General features: G+C 49.3%; 1 protein-coding gene across 2 annotated transcripts in view; it reads right to left on the reverse strand.

Annotated features, from left to right (window-relative positions):
• Window positions 1-23,037, reverse strand: part of LOC119449070 (probable 4-coumarate--CoA ligase 3) — a 193,951-nt gene that overhangs the window by 133,049 nt on the left and 37,865 nt on the right. For both annotated transcript variants that reach the window (XM_049666240.1, XM_049666239.1), the window contains exon 5: window positions 1,101-1,269. In XM_049666240.1, coding sequence (XP_049522197.1) covers window positions 1,101-1,269 — 169 coding nt within the window. The remainder of the gene's footprint in view (window positions 1-1,100; window positions 1,270-23,037) is intronic.

A 23,037-nucleotide genomic window follows, 5' to 3' on the forward strand; every position in this document is an offset into this window, starting at 1 on the left:
TTCCATTTGCCGACGCAGCTGGCTAGGGCGATAGGCCAAAAGCGATGTCGGTGAGGTGGATGCGCCTACAAGTAAATGGCAGTAATCTTCAGCCACTTCCACTACATTGGGACCTTGCTTTAGTGCCACGGCTCGAAAAGGACGAAGGCGAGAAATAGATAAGTCTGATGGTGACTTTGTCTTCCTGCACTTTCGTTCAGCGCGGCGATGGATTCTAGATTTCACATAAATTCTATCGCTTGTAGAAAGCATACAATCTTCTTGCAGCATCTTCTTGCAGCTGTCGTCCCAGGCACTCTCGCGTCAATTGTAGTTCACTGTGCTCGTGTCAAACACATAAATAGAGAATTTACACAAACACATTGGTCAACCTGGTAATATTTTGCGGAACCCCAGACAATTCTGCATAGCCAGCTGCCTTCAATATGCTTCGCATAACCTCGATTCCGACAGGGCGTGGGATGTGCACATTTTTTTTCAGGGATAGCGGAAAGCGGCTGATCGTGCTTTAGTATTGCCTGCCGTATGCTCTGCACTCCTGGCTTCGTGAATTTTCTTCTCATGAGCAGCGTCCCCTGAGGGTAATTGACCTTGGTAACTGTGCTCTGGCACAGACTCTATGGGCTGATTCCCAAACATGAATTCTTGTTCTCTTGATAGGCTCTTGAACAAAGTAGTGAACACCTTTGTCTTCTTCCTATTAATCTTCAGCCCTACTCTTGCGCTTTCTAGCCTAAGGCCCTCAATCATTTCTTGCAGTTGACCCCCACCGTTGTCGAAGAGGACAATGTCACCTGGAAACTGTAGGTTGCTGAGATATTCCCATTTAGCATCATTTGTAATCCTTCTGAGTCGAATAGCTTGAATGCTACTTCGAAGCATGCAATCATCGGCATATAAAAAATTGTCGCCTTGCCTGACCCCTTGATCAGTATTTTTGCGCGCTTCATGAGGATTATTAAGGTGGCCTTTGGAGTCTATGAATATTTGCTTAGGTATTCACCTATGCTTATATTCAGTCCGCGAATTATGGAGGCATATTAGGAATATTCTAATAAAACAGTTGTTTCGCCCGAAACATAAATGGAAGAAATTCTTACATTGTACTTGTCGATGGCGCCCATAATTTCTACACAGTTGAAACTGACCGGCGTTATAACGTTCATCGTGCCGTTCAGCATAAATATCACATCGTAAAGCATGCCCGACTGGTGCGTAATTGGGTTTTGGGCTAGGAATACATCTTCCTCTCCAAGTGGCACAACGAACCTGGAAAAAGAAAACAACATTGTAAAACCCATCTCACGAAAATGTCGATGGCGATGCATTTATCATTGAATCAATATATAGACACAACGTACTGCCTCCGCCGAAACAAATTCTGTATCAGGCGTGTACTGCAGCGGGTCTCCACTTTGGCGCCTCCCTAGAGCCGACAAGGGTAGCTATGTGGTTTTGTTGGTGATTCATGCGGGGCACTTTTGATGCAGCGCGAAACGCTACACGGACACAAGAGGGCACAAGTAAGTAGCGCTGTGTGTTGTCTTTTAAATGGGAAGCATTTTTTGACGAACATTTGCTACTTTGACAGTATCTATCTAGCTATCTAGCCGCCTACGTATTGGAGCTCTCAAGGTCGTATCGTTAACTTGGTATTTACCAAAATTGGCGTACTATGACAAAAGTGTATGACGAACATAAATGATAGGGCATGACATGACTATCATGACATGTGTATCATGTAGGTCAAGAAACAGCTGCCTACGTCTTGGTGCTCTCATGGTCGTTTCGTTAACTTTGTAGGTACCAAAATTGGCATAGTATGACAACAGTGTATGGCGAACATATCATGACATGAATTTTATGACATGTATGTCATGTAGGTCATGAAACAGCCGGCTAAGGTGACATGACCCACCGAAAAAACATTAACACTCAAAAACCACTGCAATGGGTTCTGACGTTGGTACTAAGTGAAGGAAACATTAAACGATGATACTATAAATCATAGTCATGAGCATGACAAAGCAAAAATGACAATGACTAAGCGAAAAAAGATTCACGCTCAAAAACCACTAAAAGGGGTTCTGACGTGGGTACTAAGTGAAGGAAACACTGAAGGATGGTGCTAGAAGTCATAGTCATGAGCATGACTCAGCAAAAATTACAATGACTCAGCAAAAAAGATTAACACTTAAGAACCACTGCAATGGGTTCGGCTGTGGTACTAAGTGAAGGAAAAGGCAAAATATCAATGGTTGAAATCATAGTCATGAGCATGGCTAAGGTTTTCGCCTAAAGGTCTCGTCGGCATTGCTAAAGGGACTCTTGAGGACTCATGACGTGAATGTCATGAATTTTCGTCTCATGTAGGTCATGAAAAAGCCGCCTACGTCTTGGTGCTCTCATGGTCGTTTTGTTAACTTGATAGGGTCCCCGCACACTGCTTCGCATAGCATCGATTCCCACAGGGGGTGGGATCTACCGGCTTATTTTACTTGTGCCTTCTTGTGTCCATGTTACGTTTCGCGATGCATCAAAAGTGTTCCCTAAGAGCACTCGGCGCCATCTACAGCCGCCAAGCCTGCGGGTGGCCTCCGAAATGCATGGGGCGCCGGTACGTGCGAACGCTTAGAAGCACGTCGTGCATTATCCGGGCTCCTTTCACACGTCTCTTTCTGGTGACACTGCGGAGAAGTCCGCGCGTGGATTTCGAGGTCAGAAGGGTGGCGAGCCGGTGCCTGCGAACTCTGAGAATTGTTTATCCGCTTGCCGCACACCCAGTGACACATAGCCTAAGTTGGGGAGAGGTTAACCTAAGAACGGTACATAACAAGTGCATTCTCTCGCTAAAGCGTTGGCGTGAAACACGTTCATTAAAGAGCCGCACATACCCAGTCAATTTGTGGCGCAGCATGCTGCGGCTTCGGGTAGCTGTCCTTGAGGAACCCTTGTGACGTGGGTTCAATTCTGCTCAGCACCGCAGAATTTTAAGGGACCTTTTTGTCATTTTAGGGGAGCACATTCCCGGTGGCACATACTAGATTGGCGTCAAAGACGTTCATTGAAGTTGGCATCAGAGGCGCATTAAAGACCAGGACAGATCGAGTTGCACATACCCAGTGTTCATAACATACATACATACATACATACATACATGCATACATACATGCATACATACATACATACATACATACATACATACACACACACACACACACACACACACACACACACACACACACACACACACACACACACGTGCATACATACCAAGTTGGCGTCATAGAGTTTCGCTAAACAGCAGTGTCTACCCAGCTCTGTATCCACAATGATTCATGCAGGCGTGAAAGAGATTCGTTAAAAGGCAGAACGTGTGCACACATTGCCGCTGACTTAGTCACCCATGTTGGTCCGACGGTTGATTTCGAACACTCTTCCCTCAGAACAGTAGCTCGATATGCGCTACCCATTCAGGCATGGACGATGCAGTGACCCAGGTAGAGGGGAAAATGGTTAGACGCAAAACGTACGTAGATATATAGCTCCCAGAAAGTGGGTGAACAACATTAATGCTGACGCAATAAAAAGAAGAAACCTACGGAATAATCGGAAGTTTATTACGTGCTTCTCTGCGTCGAAAAGCCAAACTGACAATCACCGGACCACCGGTTGTCGCTAGTTTCATTGTCCGGCTTTAATTCATAAAATGATGACAATATTAGTGCAGATTCGAATAACTTTATCTGTGGTAGAGTGTGCTTTTCCATTCGGTCCATTAAATCAGAAGCTCTCAGCAAGGTCACAAACGTTAAACTTCAATTTTTTCGGTTGACCTAAAGAACATCAACTTTCGGTCATGTATTCTGCAAAATTTTCTACTGACAAACGTAGTTGTTGTTCCACTTCTCGAGGACTGCATTTCACCCACTGACAAGTTAAAGTTACCTCTCAGAGCAGGACACCCCTGCATGATTGGAACATATTCGAATGTTATCGATGGTTCTATCAGTTGTGTGTTATCACCGAAGCTTTTGTAATGTGATTGTATGCACGACGCGAATTGTGCAGTGCTTTCTAAAGATACGCAGGCACCAGTGATTACTCTGCAACCTTCGATGACTCATGTGTAAAAGCCGAGGCGCTTGACCCGCGGATCAGATTTGAGCGATCGTCGACTGTGTTCGCCGCTATCATTGTGCTTCGGGTGTCACTTGCTTTTGTGGGCACAAGTTCGCCCAATAAAAACTTAGTCTCGTCATTCACAGCTTTGCTACTGTGTTCTTGACGATCACTACAACGTTACATCTGGTGGAAGTGCTTGTGCGTTCATGTACCGTACGCCCCCGCAAAGCCGTGATCCAAGCCCGAACCCCCAGGACGACAAGAACAACGTTGCGAAGGGCTAGCAAGGTAGCGGCAGGGTGCAGGGACTGCCCCCGGAGCACGGATGTTTGCCTGAGACGACCAGGAAGGTCGTGGCCAAGTCAACAAGCACTAAGCAGTCCCCCATCGTGCTTCAACAACCCAAGGAGCCGCCTACCTTTCGCTAATCTTCGTCGGAGGATACGGAATCATGGCTCGAGACTTTCGAAAGAATCTCCGCCTTCAACAACTGGAGCTCTGAGGATAAGCTATGCCACGTGTACTTCTTGTAAGATGCCGTGAGGAGATTGTTCGAGAGCCGGGAGTCCACGCTTACAATGTGGGACCTGTTCCGCAGTAACTTCCTTGGCATCCTTCACCAGCGTTGTCCAGAAATAAAGGGCCGAAGTTCTGTTTATAACCCGAGTGCAGCTATCTAACGAGAACGTTGTCATCTTTACGGAAGAAATGAACCGTCTATTGCACCACGCAGACCCAGAAATGTGCGAGGAGAAAGTTCGCCTACTCATGCGTGGTGTGGAGCAAGGACTTTTCGCCGGAATGATACGAAGCCCACCGAAGACCATCGAAGAGTTTCTTAGCGAGGCCAACAACAGCGATAAAACACTGTAAACGTGGAACCGACAAGTCAACCGCCGCGCAATCTCAACAAACTGTGCCAGAGATCAATCAATAGGCACCGACGACCGGCGCGAGACCATCAGAGCGGTCGTGCAGGAGGAGCGTCAGAAGTTTCTCCCTTCAACACAGCCTCAAGTAACTTCGATTGCCGACGTCGTTCGCGAGGAACCCGCCGTGGTTGCTTAGTGGCTATGGTGTTCGACAGCTAAGCATGAGGCCGCGGGATTAACTCCCGGCCACGGCGGCCGTTATTCGATGGGGGCGAAATTCGAAAACACCCGTGTACTTAGATTTAGGTGCACGTTAAAGAACCCCTGGTGGTGTCCCCCACTACGGCGTCCCTCATAATCAGATTGTGGGTTTCGCAAGTAAAACCACATAACTTCATTTAATTAATTTTTCGTGCGCGAGGAGATCCAACAGTTTCTCGGAGTCCCTCAATCGCCGTAGCCTCAGCCGGAAGCGATGACATACGCTGCCGTAGCCCGCCGTCACATTCCCTCTACGCGCCTGCGCCAGGGCCTAGTAAAGCCGCAGTTCCGTCGTCCATCGCCGCGGCCGCCAGTACGGCAACCAGTCGCCCCGCGCAGCATGCAAAGGCAGACTGATATTTGTCGCGCTCCGACGATCGTCCGCTCTGCTATCACTGCGGAGTAGCGGGCCACGTCAACCGCCGGTGCCCATACCGTGGGATCGGCCGATCAGGGTTCGCCGTCAGCGCAACACGACCACAGCTTGGCGAGTGGCCACGTGACATCCCTGACTAACAATAATTTGGTTTTATTCGCGCAAGGCCCAGATATGGCCAAAGAGCGCCATGACATATGGTGGCGGTTTTTCAATGTATTATAAATAGTGGTCTATGAGTTATAAATGGTTGATGTAAAGTGGCTGTAAAAATGCCTGAAAGCAAGTCGCTGTAAATTGCGTAAAATATATTGAGATTAAAATAATGACAATGAGTAATAATTAGAGTATTGAATAAAAAAATTCCGTTACGAACTAATTATATACTAAAACGTACACAATAGCAATTGTGCCGCAAGTGGTTCTTTGAAGTCAAGGGCTTAGAGGCACCGTGCTGTAAAAAATATTTTGCACTGCAGCTGCCGCCTGCAAGACGGCCAGGGTATCTGTGCTACAGATACCCTGGCCAGATGATTTGTAAAGTGTTTACGTCAGCTAAAAACTTTAAGACTTCATTACAATCAAAACGCGGCTCATGGCTAAGAAAGAATGCTGGGTGAAGAGGGATATGCTCACGATATGCGAGATAAAAGTACGTTTTACGCTGAACTTCTATTTCAGAGCACTGTACAAGAACATGGAGGACTGTAAGAATGTCGCCACACCTATCACATTTTGGAGGATCACTTCCAGAAAGGTGGTAAGAGTGTGTGCCATAGGGATGACCTATTCTTAACCTGCAAAGACGAACTGCCTTGTGTCTTGCTGTTTTCTCGCACATCCATTTCCCTATTCTTGGTTTAGTCATATGTAGCTTGTTTGAAACTTTGCTGCCCCACTGCCTTTTCCAAGATCTGCCTAGATGGCGCAAGAAAAGCTTTAAGTCTGTGGGAGGGATAGCTATGCTTCTGTCTGTATATTCAAAAACTACTGACGTGGCACTTTCGTCTGCAGCTATAGTGCCTTTTATGCCTCTATGGCCAGTTACCCAGCGTACTATGATTACTTGGTTGCCCAGGTAAGCTGAGCATAACCCGCTGTAGAGTTCGTTAAAAACTGAATTCTTCTGTTTTCGTAGATTCATTAGAGCTCTAACGACGCTCAATGAGTCTGTGAACACAATTGCTTTGGTAACATTCATTAGGTAACATCATTAGTTTAACTGCCGAGGGGATTCCGTATGCTTCAGCTTTAAAAATACTTGTATGTGGATTTGATGCACCAGACGTTGAAAAAGACGGTCCTAGAGCTGCGTAAGCAACACCAGTAGGAGATTTGGAAGCGTCTGTGTAAAATTCTGCACACGAGTACTTCGCCTGAAGCTCGAGAAAGTGCGAACGGTATATGAGTCTCAGGCGCGTGCTTGGAAATCTCTATAAAAGAGACATCTCAGTCAATAGTCTGCCACTCCCAAGGTGGTGGAAGCCGGCTGGGAGCCGTTAAGACATTTTATGGAAGTATTATGCCTGTTTCTTTAGCCAACGCTTCTACACGCAGGGACAAAGGAGTCCTCACAAACCGCCGGTTTCGATAAAGCCTGGCAGCGGATATGTCGCTCATAGTGGAATGGCATGGGTGCTCTACATCTGCCTTTACCTTCAGGGAGTAAGGTAAACTTAAATACGCTCTTTGGATATGCAGGGACCATTCGTCCGACTCAACATACAGGCCTTCTACAGGGCTAGTCCTGAAGGCGCCAGTGGCAAGTCGAATGACCAGATGGTGAACGCGGTTTAACATCTTTAAATCACTAGGTGGTGTAGTGTGATAAACTATGACTCCGTAGTCAAGGCGTGACCGTTCCAGGCTTTTGTATAAGTTACGAAGGCATCTCCTGTCGCTTCTCCATGAAGTGCGTGACAAGAGCTTCAGCAGATTCATAGCCTTTAGGTACATTGTTTTCAGGTACTTCAGATGCGCGACAAAACTTAACTTAGAATCTAAGATGAGGCCTAAAAATTTATATTCATGTCTCACAGATAGCCGTTCTCCATTAAGGTCAATAACGGGGTCTGGTTGTATACCTCTTTTATTCGAGAAGAGGAGGCACGTGCCTTTTCGTGGGTTTAGTCTAAATCCATTCTCGTACGCCCATTTGGAAATTTTGTTGAGGCCAAGCTGCACCTGTCGCTCGCAGATAGCAAGATTACAAGATTTGTAACCGATTTGCACATCATCCACGTACACAGAATAAAACATTGTGCGTGGTATGACACTATGGAGAGAGTTGATTTTTACAACAGTGTGCAACTCAGCACACTTTCCTGTGGTGCACCATTCTCTTGGGTAATTGGACGAGATAAGATGTTACCAACTCGTACACGGAATGTGAGGTTCGAAAGATTACTTTGAATCACGTTCAGCAAGTTAATTAGTTAATCGTAGATTTTTGTGGCGCAAGGGCAACTGTGGCCAAAGAGCGCCAAACACAAGGTTGATGGTCGACTCAGGTTAGTAAGCAGTAAAAGAGAAGGATAAAAAACAGTGGTGTATAGGGCCTAAAATAATTGAGTAATGATTACATTTGATGATTATGGGCAAAGCGTATGAGATTTACAAGGTCACGCAGCCTCAGCAACAGTCCTTGTCAGGGCAAGGAGTGCGGAGCGCCTGACATGTAAGATAAAAAAATCTCAGCCATTTTCCTCGGGAATGAGACACGGCTGAGTTCAATGGAAATATGAAATTGCACGTAGGAAACCTACACTAGCTAAAAACTTAAAAACTCTTTTTAGTGAAAACATTTGGTAGTCGCCGAGAAAGAAGGATGGGTGCGGAGCGGAGGTATTTGATTTCTGTACAGTTCTTGGAAGTGACGTCTCCTGTCTGGTTCAAGCCCCTTGCACATGATTAGAATATGAATGACGGACAGTCGATCACCACATTTTGGACAGTGCGGTGCTGGAGAACTGTTTAACAGATGTGAATGTGTTGCATGTGTGCGTCCTATTATAAGCCTGCATAGTGCAACCTCTTTATATCTGTCGCGTTTTTCGGTAGCATATCTTCCTATTATGGGGTTTATTGTGCGCAGTTTGTTTTCAATTGCTCCATCCCATTCTTCTTGCCATTGCCGATGGATTCTGTTTCTAATCTGTGGCCTGAGGTCCTCGTAGGGTATACTATCTATGTCAATAGAATTACGGAGAGCAGCTGACTGCGCAAGTCTGTCAGCTACCTCATTGCCAGCTATGTTGCAGTGCCCCGGTACCCAGCATAGCGTGATTTTAAGTTTGGATTTGTGAGCCGACATGAGACATTTTAGAAGGAAAGTAGTTACTAGATTTTTGTGCTTTTTACCGGATGACAACGCAGTCACCGCACTGAGGGAGTCTGTGTATATGATGGAGGCTGGTTGTGTCTTCTGTAGGATGTGCCTTACGGCAAGGTGGATGCCACAGCATTCTGCGGTAAATATGCTTGTATGTTCGTTCATTGTTTTCGATTCGGAGAATTGAGGCCCATTTACAGTACATGCGACAGTTGAGGACTTAGAGGCATCAGTGTAATACTCGGCACAACTGTATTTTGCCTGCAAGTACACAAAGTTCTGATTTATTGCGAGCGGATACCCATGTTTGCCCACCTCAAGAAATCACATATCACAGTTAACAGCATGCATTTCCCACGGCGCAATGGTGTCTTTATTAGGGACCACCTGGAGGTTGGAGACCAGTATGTGCAGGCTTTAAATGTGTGATGCGACTCTAACGGGATATGGTGGCAATGCTGATGGTCGCCTCAAGAACAACTCGGTGTTGGTTGTGTCCCGCAAGAGTTCACCAGATGGATGCTCTGCAAGAGAACGCACCTTAGTGGCATACACTATGCTTGTGCACTGCCTTCGTCGTTCCAGTGACCATTTGTTCGCCTCAACATACAGGCTGGCTATTGGGCTAGTTGTGAAAGCACAGGTGGCCAGACGGAGCCCAAGGTGGTACACGGTGTCAAGCATCTTTAGCGCAGACTTTGACGCTGATTCGTATACTACCGAGCCATAGTCAATACGTGACAGGACAACGCTGTTCAGAAGGTTCAGTAGACAGTCACTAAAGATACTGTAACGAGCATACAAGAAGCGGTTGGAAAGAAGAGGAGGACGAAGTGCTTCTAGGCCTGGTTGCGCGCTCACCATCATCCATCTCCTGTAAATAAAGTCATTTCTGTCCAACTCTCCGTAACAGTTGTGGTGGAAGGTGCTGGGTAATCGACACCCGAAGACGGAGGTTATACCGCAAGTTCTTCGTCGAAGCCGCCGCCTTGCTGGACTTCCACCGAACCCAGCGGAGTTGGAGATGTCCCGCGACGCGGAAGAGCAACGGCCTGTTCCAGCCTCTGCCAGTTCTACCCAGCACCTCCACCACAACTGTTACGGAGAGTTGGACAGAAATGACTTTATTTACAGGAGATGGATGATGGTGAGCGCGCAACCAGGCCTAGAAGCACATTGAGGAAGTGCTAAAACTCTGTAGGATGGTGGACTCTGGCATGTCCGAGGAAGACAAAGTCGGGCACATCCTAAAAGGAATCGCCGAGGACGTTTATAGCTTTCTGATTGCTAAAGACAACCTGGCCTCTGTCGCCGACGTCATCCGGCACTGCCGCACGTTCGAGCAGCTTAAGACGAGGCGCGTTACGCCGAAGTTTGGCAGATTAGCCAACGTTACGACCGTTGCCAGCATAGATAACGACCAGTCGCTCGATCTTGCTTCAACGATCCGTCAAATAGTTCGAGAAGAGCTCAGCCTGCACTCACAAGTGACTCACCGCGATACTTATCACCCATGCTCGTCCCCAGCTGTTGAGACAACCGTTTCATCCTTCTCCGAGTATCCAGCGGAATATAGACTCCCGCCTCGACAGCCACCACTTGTTTACGAAAGCGGCGCTCCCTCTGACGCTCGATCACGATGGGCAGAGCCACGGTATTATCGCCAAGGCCCCGTGACTTATGATACCGGGACGCGACCAGAGCAACGTCGACCCTACTACCAGGACCCCAATTACGACCGATACAACCGATCCCAGCGAACACCGGAGGCGAGTTACCCAAGAGAGAACGAACTCGCTTACCGCCCACAGAGAGCAAGCATTGGTTTTGAAGAGTATACAGTGAACCGTGACCCTCCCGTGTGCTACAGCTGCGGTTCCACGGGACACATAGCTCGTTACTGTCGCCAACACCGTCAGCCACGAAGGACACCGCCGATGTTTTCGCCACCTGGAACCCGTACTTCGCACGACCCATGGACCAGTTCACTTCCCACGGACCGTTTCTCGCGCGAGATCAGACGCAGCGATTCGCCAGCGTCTGACCGCAGCCTGACACCACCAATTAACCGTCCTCGTCGTTCTCCGTCCCCTCGGCGCCGTGCATCTTCGCCCCCGCCGGGAAACTAGCATCCGCGGCCGATGGAGGTGAGGTCGCCGGACGGTCTTTGGATGAAATACCTCTGCCTGCTGTGATGATCAAAAACAAAGTGAATGTGCTAGTTAACGGATTGCCGACCTCTGCTTTAGTTGATACTGGTGCGAATGTGTCTGTCATGAGCCTCGCTTTCAAGAACCGCCTAGGCCACAAAGTTATGTTTTCATGGGACGATGCCGTTACCTTTCGTGGAGTGGGCGGAGAGTGGCTCCACCCCCTCGGTGTTTGCGCTGTAAGTGTTACGTTGGCTGGGAAAGTGTTTGTGTCGGAGTTTTTAGTCCTTGCCCGCTGTTCGCACGATGTAATTCTCGGCATAGATTTCCTTCAACACTGCGGCGCTTCTGTGGACTGTGGAAATGGTGAAATCCATGTGAACGAGGTGCTTTTACCCGCGCTTTCTGAACAAAGCTCGTGTGACGAAGAAAGGAATACACTCAGTGTGCTTGATGCAGTGCTTGCCCCCTCATGGTGCCTAACGCCCGTTCGTGTTTGTGCAACTACTGTTGACGCTCCTTGCGTTGACCTCGTGATTAGGCCCATCAGCATTAACTGTGCTAAAAAATGTATACTCGTGCCTTGCTCTGTCGTGTGCTTGACGAGAGGAGTCGCAACGTTGTGGGCGCTGAATTGTTCCGCCACGCCAGTAGTTCTGCCTCGAGGCATGAAAATTGCCCTTTTCGATGAAGCTTCATGCAGCTCAATAGCAGTACTCACAGCAGAGCCCGCTCCTGCTTACTATCCATGCGATTATCGCCCTTCTGAAGAGCTGATTCTCGGTATGATCAGCAAGGCTCTCTGCACACCTGAGCGTCAAGCACTGGTACAAGTCCTATCTCGACATGTTGCTGCATTTGATTTTACCCACGGAGATAAGCCACTTGATTTACCATCATCACGAGCTCGCCACAGAATAGATACCGGCTCAGCACACCCCATTCGCCAGAAGCCCTACCGCGTGTCATCCTCAGAGCGCAAGGTTATCGCAGAACAAGTTAAGGAAATGATGAAAAAAGGTGTTGTTCAAGAGTCGTCCAGCCCATGGGCAGCTCCAGTAATCCTCGTCCGGAAGAAAGATGGTTCCTGGAGATTCTGCGTAGATTACAGACGTCTAAACGCTGTGACGAAGAAGGATGTCTACCCACTACCGCGAATCGACGACGTCATCGATTGCTTACACGCTGCTTCTTATTTTTCGACGCTTGATCTACGATCGGGGTATTGGCAAATACCTATGGAATCTAAAGACAAGGAAAAGACCGCATTCGTGACCCCAGATGGCTTATTCGAATTTAATGTTATGCCTTTTGGCCTCTGTAATGCTCCCGCCACCTTTGAAAGATTCATGGATACCATATTACGTGGCCTAAAGTGGGAGATATGCATGTGTTACTTGGATGATGTTGTAATCTTCGGCCGCACGTTGGAAGAACATAACGCCCGCCTGAGTCTTGTTCTGAGTTGCATCGAGAAAGCTGGACTAGTTTTAAACTCAAAAAAGTGTCGGTTTGGCGAGCGTCAAACATTGGTTCTGGGACATCTAGTCGACAAGGATGGCGTCAGACCCGATCCCCGTAAGATTGAAGCAGTCAGCTCTTTCAAACCACCACAGACAGCACGAGAACTTCGCTCCTTCATTGGTCTATGTTCCTATTTTCGTCGTTTTGTACCCCGATTTGCCGATATTGTTCACCCGTTGACATCTATTCTGCGACAGGATGTATCCTTCACATGGACACCGGAGTGTGACGCATCATTCTCGCAACTGAAATTTATACTAACGTCAGCACCCCTCTTGCGTCACTTCGACCCATCTTGCCCGACTGAAGTGCACACCGATGCTAGTGGAATCGGAATAGGAGCGGTACTTGTACAACGTCACAACAACGCCGAACATGTCGTTGCATATGCCAGCCGTTGTCTGAGCAAGTCCGAGCGCAATTATACGGTTACGGAGCAGGAATGCCTGGCAGCTGTTTTCGCCGTGCAGAAATTTCGATGTTATCTTTACGGAAGACCATTTAAGAAAGTCACCGATCATCACTCTTTATGCTGGCTGGTTGGCTTGCGTGATCCATCAGGTCGACTCGCGCGCTGGGCGCTGCGCCTACAGGAATATGACTTCGTGGTGTCATACAAGAGCGGACGTCGTCATGCCGACGCAGACTGCCTTTCTCGCATTCCTCTTGCGACTTCCGACTGCGAAGCTGAGAATTTTGATGACTATCTCGCCGCCATTACTCGTACGTTCCCCGACGCGGCAGACTTTCAGAGAGAGCAACGCAATGATCTCAACCTGGATCCGCTGTTTGCCGCCGCTCGTACTGCTCAAGGCAGCGGTCGCTTCACCATTCGTGATGAGTTGCTGTATAAGAACAATTACTCCGGGAATGGAGCACGTTTTCTTCTAGTTGTTCCCGAGAGTCTCCGCGCCGACGTCTTACGCGCCATGCATGACGATGCGATATCTGGTCATTTTGGTTTCGTGCGAACGCTACACCGCACGCAAGAGCGATTTTACTGGCCCAACATGTACCAGACAACCAAACACTATGTCGCTAGTTGTGAAACGTGTCAACGTCACAAGCGACCAACCACCGCTGTACCAGGTCCCCTGCAGCCATTGACACCGCCCAGTACACCTTTCGAGCAAGTAGGCATTGACCTTATGGGTCCATTCCCGTTATCTAACAATAAGAACCGTTGGATAATCGTTTGCGTGGACCATCTCACACGGTACGCAGAAACTGCAGCCATACCCTCTTCCACCGCTGCATGTGTGGCGCTTTTCCTGCTGCGTTCCGTAGTTCTTCGTCATGGTCCGCCGCGTGTTATCATCAGTGACCGTGGTCGCCAGTTCACTGCGGACGCCGTTGAGGAGCTACTTCGTCTGTGCACTTCTGAATTCCGTCACTCCACACCGTATCATCCACAGACCAACGGCCTCGTTGAAAGGACGAACCGAACACTGACCAACATGCTTGCCATGTATGTTTCCTCCAACCATAAGAACTGGGACGACGTGCTGCCCTTCATAACCTACGCATACAACACGGCGAAACATGAAACCACAAACTACAGCCCATTTTATCTCCTCTATGCAAGGCTACCGCGCAGCCCTCTCGATACTTTCTTAAACTTTATTCTGCACGACGACGATTCTGTGTCAAAGACTGTGTGCCTCGCTGAAGAAGCCCGCCGAATAGCCCGCCTTCGTACTTTGGCCTCGCAACACCGTTCAAAGGACCGTTACGACGAGCGTCACGGGCCTGTTTCGTTCGCCAAAGGCGACTTGGTGCTTCTTTGGACACCACAACGCAAGCGGGCCTTGTGTCAAAAGTTCCTGTCCCACTATTCCGGCCCATACGTTGTCCTGGAACGTTTGAGTGAACTTTGTTATGTGGTAGCTCGCCTCCTGGGCAATGGCCGGCGATCAAGTAGAACGCAAGTGACTCATGTTGCTCGCCTGAAACGTTTTTATCCTACTGATGCCTCCTAACTCGCCCTACGGGCTTCGTCTGCTTGTGGGGGAATGTAACGAGCATACAAGAAGCGGTTGGAAAGAAGAGGAGGACGAAGTGCTTCTAGGCCTGGTTGCGCGCTCACTATCATCCATCTCCTGTAAATAAAGTCATTTCTGTCCAACTCTCCGTAACAATACTTTCCCATCAGTCATGGGGTACAGACCGTAAGTTCAATGCTTTCAAGCATTTCAATCGCAGCTGCTTGATATGCGCAACAAAGATGAGCTTTTTATCGACCACAACACCTAGGAATTTGTAATCTTGTTTAACGGCTATGGTCTGCCCGTTCAGTGTGATGGGGTCTGGCCTAATGCCACGCTGCTGAGAAAAAGTTAAACAGACGGTTTTTCCACAATTGAATTTAAACCCATTTGCATCTGCCCAGCTTGAGAGTTTATTTGCCCCCAACTGAATTTGCCGTTCACAGATGGCCAAGTTGCAGGATTTAAAGCTGATCTGGACATCGTCTACGTAAACAAAGTAAGAGATCGTTTTGGGCAACACACTGCTTAGGGAGTTCATTTTAACTATGAAAAGCGTGCAGCTGAGAACGCAACCTTGGGGGACACTATTCTCCTGTATCAACCGCTTCCATATAACATTTGCAAGACGAACGACGAAGGTGCGTTCGGAGAGGTAGCTTTCTATATAGTATTGAGCATGTTTCCCGAGACTCCAAGAGAGTGCAATCACGGAGAATGCCGTAACGCCAGGTCGTGTCATAAACTTTTTCCAGGTCAGAAATTACATAAAGACAGCGTTGTTTGTGGATAAAGTCATCCCTGACAAAGGACTCACATGCTACAAGTTGGTCAGTTGTCGACCGACCAGACCTGAATCCAGCTTGACGTTCGTCAAAAAGGCCGTTATATTCAAGGAAATTTATCATTATCATTATCTTTTTTCGGCGATTTATCATTTTTCCAAACACCTTGCACAAGCAACTAGTCAAGGCAATGGGCCTGTAGCTAGCTGCAAGTGTGGCTTCCTTTCCTTGTTTTAGAATGTGTATGATAACAGCCTCTTTCCAGGCTTTGGGTAGGCGCCCAAAGGACCATATCTTCTTGAACAGAAAGAGGATGGTTATGAGGGTGTGTTCATGTATGTGCTTCAGCATGTCATATGTAATCCTGTGTGGGCCTGCTGCTGAGTTGCTACATGTTCCCAGAGCCGCCTTCAGTTCCTCCATAGTGAAAGGGCTATTGTACCCTCCAGTGGATGGCCTTTTATCACGGGTAGGTTTGCCCTCTTCCGCTAGCTTGTGTCGCATGACGGAATCTGTACAATGTGCTGAGCTGAAAATATACTCAAAATGTTTACCTATTGCATCTGCTTGGTGTTCCAGTGTATCACCAGCAGTGCTGACCAGAGGCACTGGGTGAGCACTCCGCCCTTGAAGTGCTCTAAGTCTGTTGTATACTTTGTGTATCTGTGTAGTAGTTTACAGATGAAAGGAATGACTGCCAGCTTTCTCGTTTGGATGCACGTCGGATACGCCTGCCATTTGCTCTAGCACGCTTGAAGTCTATTAGATTATCAACTGTAGGAAACCTGCAGAATTTTGACCATGCTCTGTTTTTCTTTTCACGGGTATTCTTGCACTCCGCATTCCACCATGGTCTTCGTTTGTTTTGTGTTTTATTTGATGTCTGTGGGATTGATTTCTGTGCGGCCTCTAGAATATGCAGTGTGATCATGGATTGAGATTCATCTGTATCTAGGTCTACGATTGATGAAGTGGGCAGGTTTGAGAGTTCTCGGAACTTCCAATCAGCAGCCTGTTATTTAAATTTCACATGATTATTTACACACAAATTTATGTTTCCTGTATTTTTTAAGGAAACAGGAAAGTGGTCGCTACCATACAGATTATCAATAACAGCCCACTCAATGGTTGCGAAGAGCACCGGAGAGCCAATAGCAAGGTCTATTGCTGTGTATGAGTTGTGTGCTATATTAAAATATATACGGGGAGGCAAACGCAACAGGAAGACGCATTTACAGTATATTTACAGGGCGATCAAGCGTCAACGATATGACCGAGAGCGCGCGCCCGATCATCAGCGTCTTCTTCATCGATGCTCCTCTAGATGAATCATATCCTGACATGACCCCCGGCTGCTCAAGCACCGCCACGGTGCTTGCTATGATCCAGGCGAGTGGTAAGGTTTCAGGCGGGATACGTGAACAACGTCAGTAGGTGATGAAACGGTTGCCTAGGATGACTCGAGCGGGCCAATCTCATACGTGACATCTGTTACACGACGTTTTACACGGTAGGGTCCGGAGTACCGTGAAAGCAATTTTTCTGAGAGTCGAACACGCCGAGTCGGAGTCCATAGAAGCACAAGGGCACCCGGAGTATAGATAACGTCGCGATGACGGGAGTCGTAGCGGTGCTTCTGATGGCCTTGCGATGTAGTAAGGCGACGGCGGGCATTTTGGCGTGCCTCATCAGCTCGGGAAATGGCATCACGAGCGTACTCAGTTGGCAAATAGATGGCATCGGGGATGATCGTGTCAAAGGGTAACGTTGGATCGCGGCCAAACAGAAGATAAAAAGGTGACAAACCAGCAGTATCATGACGGGAGGAATTGTAAGCGAATGTAACAAAGGGCACCGCAACATCCAAGTCTTGATGGTCAGATGAGACATACATAGAAAGCATGTCAGTAAGCGTCCGGTTGAAGCGCTCAGTCAAGCCGTTAGTTTGCGGGTGGTAAGCCGTCGTAAATTTGTGTTTTGTCGCGCAGGAGCGAAGCAGGTCATCGATAACTCTGGAGAGAAAGTAACGGCCATGGTCAGTCAGGAGTTGACAAGGGGCTCCGTGATGTAAGATGACATCGTGTAGTAGGAAATCAGCAACGTCCGTAGCACAGCTGGTAGGGAGAGCGCGTGTAATTGCGTAGCGGGTGGAGTGGTCCGTAGCAACGGCAATTCATTTGTTTCCAGAAGTAGAGGTCGGGAAAGAACCGAGGAGGTCAAGGCCAACTCGGAAGAAGGGGTCAGCTGGGACGTCAAGGGGCTGAAGGAGGCCAGCAGGAGGCTTAGGTGGTTTATTTCGGCGTTGGCAGGGTTCACAAGCAGCTACGTAGCGATGAACGGAGCGGTAAAGACCGGGCCAAAAGAAGCGACGCCGAACGCGATCGTAGGTCCGGGGGACTCCAAGGTGACCAGCGGTCGGGGCGTCATGTAGCTAGCCGAGAACGCTCAAGCGCAGATGCGTAGGAACGACGAGCAGCAGTTCGCGTCCGTCCGGGTGGACGTTGTAGCGATATAACGTGTCATCTTTAAGCACGAAGAGGCGAAGGGAAGGATCGGGCGCTGCGGAATCCAGCTTCTGAATAAGCTCACTTAAAATGGGATCACGGCGCTGTTCATCGCGGATGTGGCTTAAAGCGGAGAGCGAGAGTACACATGCAGGCATGTCATCGGAGGCTTCAGGCGGATCCACGGGATTGCGGGACAAACAGTCAGCATCCCGGTGCAATCGGCCAGATTTATAAGAAACAGAGTAAGTGTATTCTTGGAGCCGGAGTGCCCAGCGACCAAGACGCCCAGTGGGATCCTTAAGCGACGAAAGCCAGCAAAGTGCGTGGTGATCGGTAGTCACAGTGAAATGCTGGCCATGTAAATAGGGGCGGAATTTGCCCAGTGCCCAGACGAGAGCAAGACACTCCCATTCTGTAATAGAGTAGTTCTGTTCGGCTAAGGAAAGGAGACGGCTGGCATAGGCGACAACACGGGCATGCCCATTCTGATGCTGGACTAAAACAGCGCCGATTCCGTAGCCGCTGGCATCGGTGCGGAGTTCTGTTGGAGCGGAGCTGTCGAAATGAGCCAGGACAGGTGGTGTAGTGAGTGACGTGATGAGGGTAGAGAAGGCGGCAGCCTGTGCAGCACCAAAAAAAAAACGAGACGCCTTTCTTCAGTAAGTTTGTGAGAGGGCGTGCGATTTCCGCGAAATTCCTCACAAAACGACGGAAGTAGGAGCACAGTCCCAGAAAGCTACGAACTTCCTTTGTGCAAGTCGGAACGGGGAACTGCTGCACAGCTCGAACTTTGTCAGGGTCGGGGCGAACACCGGTTGAGTCGACGAGATGACCGAGCATGATAAGTTGCTGACGTCCGAAGTGGCACTTAGATGAATTAAGTTGCAGGCCGGCTTTGCGAAAAACAGAAAGGATAGAAGAAAGGCGGTCGAGATGCGTTTCAAAGTTCGGTGAAAATACAATGACGTCATCAAGATAACACAGGCAAATGGACCATTTAAAACCGTGTAAGAGGGTGTCCATCATGCGTTCTAAGATGGCCGGGGCGTTGCATAAGCCGAAAGGCATGAATTCAAACTGATAAAGGCCGTCAGGGGTAACAAAAGCGGTCTTCTCACGGTCCATGTCAGCAACGGCTATCTGCCAGTACCCTGACCGAAGGTCGATGGACGAAACATACTTGGCGCCGTGAAGGCCATCCAGGGCGTCGTCTATGCGTGGGAGCGGGTACACGTCTTTTTTGGTGATCTTGTTGAGATGCCGGTAGTCCACCCAAAATCGCCAACTGTCATCTTTCTTTTTAACAAGATCCACAGGAAAAGCCCAAGGGCTGCAGGATGGCTTGATTATATCTTTGGCAAGCATCTTGTCGACCTCCTTTTGAATGATGCGGCGCTCAGCTGGAGAGACGCGGTATGGCCGTCGGTGGATCGGATGGGCATCGCCAGTGTTTATGCGGTGCTTGACAGCGCAGGTTTGACCCAGAGGACGGTCGCAAAGGTCAAAGACGTCCCTATAAGAGAAGAGGAGGCGAAGGAGATCGTCCAGCATGATGGGGCGAAAGGTCTGGAGCAATCATTTTCTTCAGGTCGGGAGACAGATCTGGCGAAGAAGACGCGATATCGGTGGTGTGCGAGCGACCAGCATCAGGAGGAGACAAGGTCGAGATAACGTAATCGTAGGAGGGCGTCAGCATAGCGAGTGAAATGCCTTGTGGGAGCACTTGTGAACACAGTCCGAAATTAATCACAGGAAGACAAGATTGTCCCGTATAGTGAAACAGGGTGAGGCAAACCAACACTGTGCGTGAACAGAACGGCGGTGATGGGAGCGAGCACATAATCACCGTCGGGGACTGGTGGAGAGGGCGTCACAGCAACACAAGTCACGGCTTGCGGCGGCAAACGGACGTGCCCAGCAGAACAGAGTCGACTCTTGATTGGTCCGGGTTAATCAATCACACTTGGTAGGTCAAGCTGTACAGTACCAGCGGAACAATCGATGAGGGCAGAGTGGGCGCACAAAAGTCAAGACCGAGGATGACGTCATTGGAACAGCAGACGAGGACGGTGAACAAAACAGAAGTTTGACGGCCGGCATTACTGACACGTGCGGTACAAAGGCCAGCTACGGGAGACGTACCACCGTCGGCCACACGGACAACACGTGATGGGGCAGGGGTCATAACTTTCTTCAACTGCCGGCGGAGGTGAGAACTCATAACAGAAATATGGACGCCGGTGTCAATCAAAGCAGTAACAGGTAGGCCATCCACTTCAACGTCGATCAAGTTCTGATTGGTAGGGAGCGTCAACAGAGGAATTGGAGAGCAGGTCGGAATAGCAGCATCACCTCCAGGAGCTGCAGCCGTTAGTTTCCCGAAGGAAAACGCCGGGAGTAAGACGGGGACGGGGAACGGCGTGCTGGGGTTGACCGAGAAGGTCGGCGTCGTGGGGAGGGTGAGCGGCTGTAATGGGCGGTTGTAGTAGTGGTCTCGGCAGATGTTTCCTGGTCAGGTTGGCTTTGTACCTGGTGCTGGCTTCGGGGTGGAGAGCGGAAGCTGGATGAGTTGGGTCGAGAAGACGAGGGCCAAGGACTTGGCAATATCGTGAAATGTGTCCAACACGTCCAGATCGAAAGCAAATTGGCTTGTCGTCAGGCGTCCGCCACGCATTCGCGTCGCGATAGTTCGGAGTGGTGTAGCGCAGTTGGAGAGGGTTGAAGGTGGCCGAAGGGTAACTGTCAGGGTGGTTCACAGAGCAGATGGTTTGAAGACCCACGTTTGCCAGTTCTTGACGAACAACGGATTGTATAAGGAATATCGTAGGTGGGGCATCACAGGTCTCTCCTCGCATCAAATGTGCGGGCGATGCGGCTTCAATTTCGCGTCGAACGATTCGGGTGATGGTCTCCGATATTGAAGGCTGAGTCGGCATACGAACATCCTGACACGTTGATGTCGCTGCCGTGTTCGGAAGGCGGGCGAATTGGTGGGCGATATGTCGGCTTTTAGCGTCTTCGAAGCGTCGGCATTCAGCAATAATCTCGTTGACTGTCGAAGAGTTTTTAAACACGATCAGGTTAAACGCATCGTCCGCGATCCCTTTCAGCAGGTGCGCAACCTTATCGGCTTCTGTCATCTTGGCGTCAACCTTCCGGCAAAGGGTCAGCACATCCTGAGTGTACGTCAAGTACGACTCAGTAGGCGTCTGCACACGCGAGGCAAGCTCTTGCTTGGCAGCACGCTGGCAGCCTGCAGGTTGGCCAAACAACTCGCGAAGTTTAGTCTTACATACGCTCCAACTTGTGAGCTCCTCTTCGTTGTTATCGAACCAGGCCTTCGCCGTTCCCTTTAGATAAAATGTGACATTCGCCGACATCATGGTCGGGTCCCACCTGAAATGTGCGCTTACGCATTCGTAGAGTCGAATCCATTTGTCGACGTCGTCGCCAGCAGTGCCGGAAAAGGTCCCAGGGTCACGGGGTGGAGCCAGGACGACGGTTGGCATGGCGGCCGCCACTGACGCAGTTTCACCGCTGGTGGACATGCCTAGTGTGGCGACTTGGTGGCCGCTGCGGAGCTCCGTCTTGCGTTATACCCCCAGCACTTCCACCAAGATGTTACGGGGAGGCAAACACATTAGGAAGACGTATTTACAGTATATTTACAGGGCGATCAAGCGTCAACGATATGGCCGAGAGCGCGCGCCCGATCATCAGCGTCTTCATCGATGCTCCTCTAGATGAATCATATCGTGACAATATTGTCGCGGGCGAAACAACAGAGCCAGCAAGAAGTCCCCGTCTTTACTGGAACCCGACCAAAAAGAAGAACGTTCTCTTCTTCTTCGAACCCCCAAGCGAGTACGTGCCACAGCAGATGGCTCATATGTGACGGCATGTGGCATTACCCCCTGTCCTAAAGAAGCATCGTCTCGATGCTGTAAATGAGGGTAAAATATATATACAAAAATGAGAGTGACAATATAAATGAAAGAAATGTGTCGTAACGCGAAAGAACAATCTGGTTCTGTGAAAGAAGGAAGAAAAGGAAAAAGAAAACACAGAACACAACGAAAACGAACAAACAAACAAAACAAAACAAAAAAAGAACGGCGTAAGTCGTCAATGTAATATAGTCACTCGACGGTCGAGTCACGGCGCGAAAAATATGGTTTCAGTCTTGAAACATGAACCACTTCAGTTTGAGGAAGCCGACGGGAGTTTCTTGGGGTGCCTTCTGGGAGAACCTCGTAGGTAACGTCACTGAGTCGCCGTACAATCTTGTAGGGACCGAAGTAGCGACGCAGCAACTTTTCTGACCGGCCCCGCTGTCGGATGGGGGTCCACACCCACACTTCATCGCCAGGATTGTAGGCAATCTCGCGGTGGCGAAGGTTGTAGCGCCGTGCGTCTGCGGTTTGGCGACACTGAATACGGCATCGCGCGAGTTGACGGGCCTCCTCGGCGCGCTGAGCGAACATGGCCGCATCCGTGTGAAACATCCCAAAGTTGTCGGGAAGGAGCATGGCGTCGAGCATCGTGGTGACCTCTCGACCGTGCACTAAGCAAAAAGGTGTGAAGCCTGTACTTTCTTGAATTGCGGTATTGTACGCAAAAGCGACGTAAGGAAGGATATCGTCCTAGTTCTTGTGGTCAATGGCCACATACATTGACAGCATATCCGCGATTGTCTTGCTCAGGCGTTCAGTCAGTCCATTTGTTTGGGGGTGATAAGCCGTCGTTTTGCGATGTGCAGTGCCACTTAGCCTCAAGACTTCCTGTAACATCTCGGTGGTGAAAGCTGTCCCACGATCGGTAATGACGACCGCTGGCGCTCCGTGACGGAGGACAATGCTGTGCACGAAAAAATGGCCGATGTCTGCTGCGGTAGCCTCTGGGAGTGCCTTTATTTCGCAGTACCGTGTTAGGTAATCGGTAGCAACCACAATCCACCGATTGCCGGACGAAGACGTGGAGAATGATCTCAGCAAGTCCATACCAATCTGATGAAATGGCCTCTGCGGTATTGATACTGGTTGTAGCAGTCCTGCTGACCGCACAGGTGGAGTCTTACGTCGTTGGCAGTCGCGACATGTGCGAACGTAATGCTTCACAGTC

The sequence above is a fragment of the Dermacentor silvarum genome, chromosome 4, assembly GCF_013339745.2.
Source record: "Dermacentor silvarum isolate Dsil-2018 chromosome 4, BIME_Dsil_1.4, whole genome shotgun sequence".
NCBI classification, from domain to species: domain Eukaryota; kingdom Metazoa; phylum Arthropoda; class Arachnida; order Ixodida; family Ixodidae; genus Dermacentor; species Dermacentor silvarum.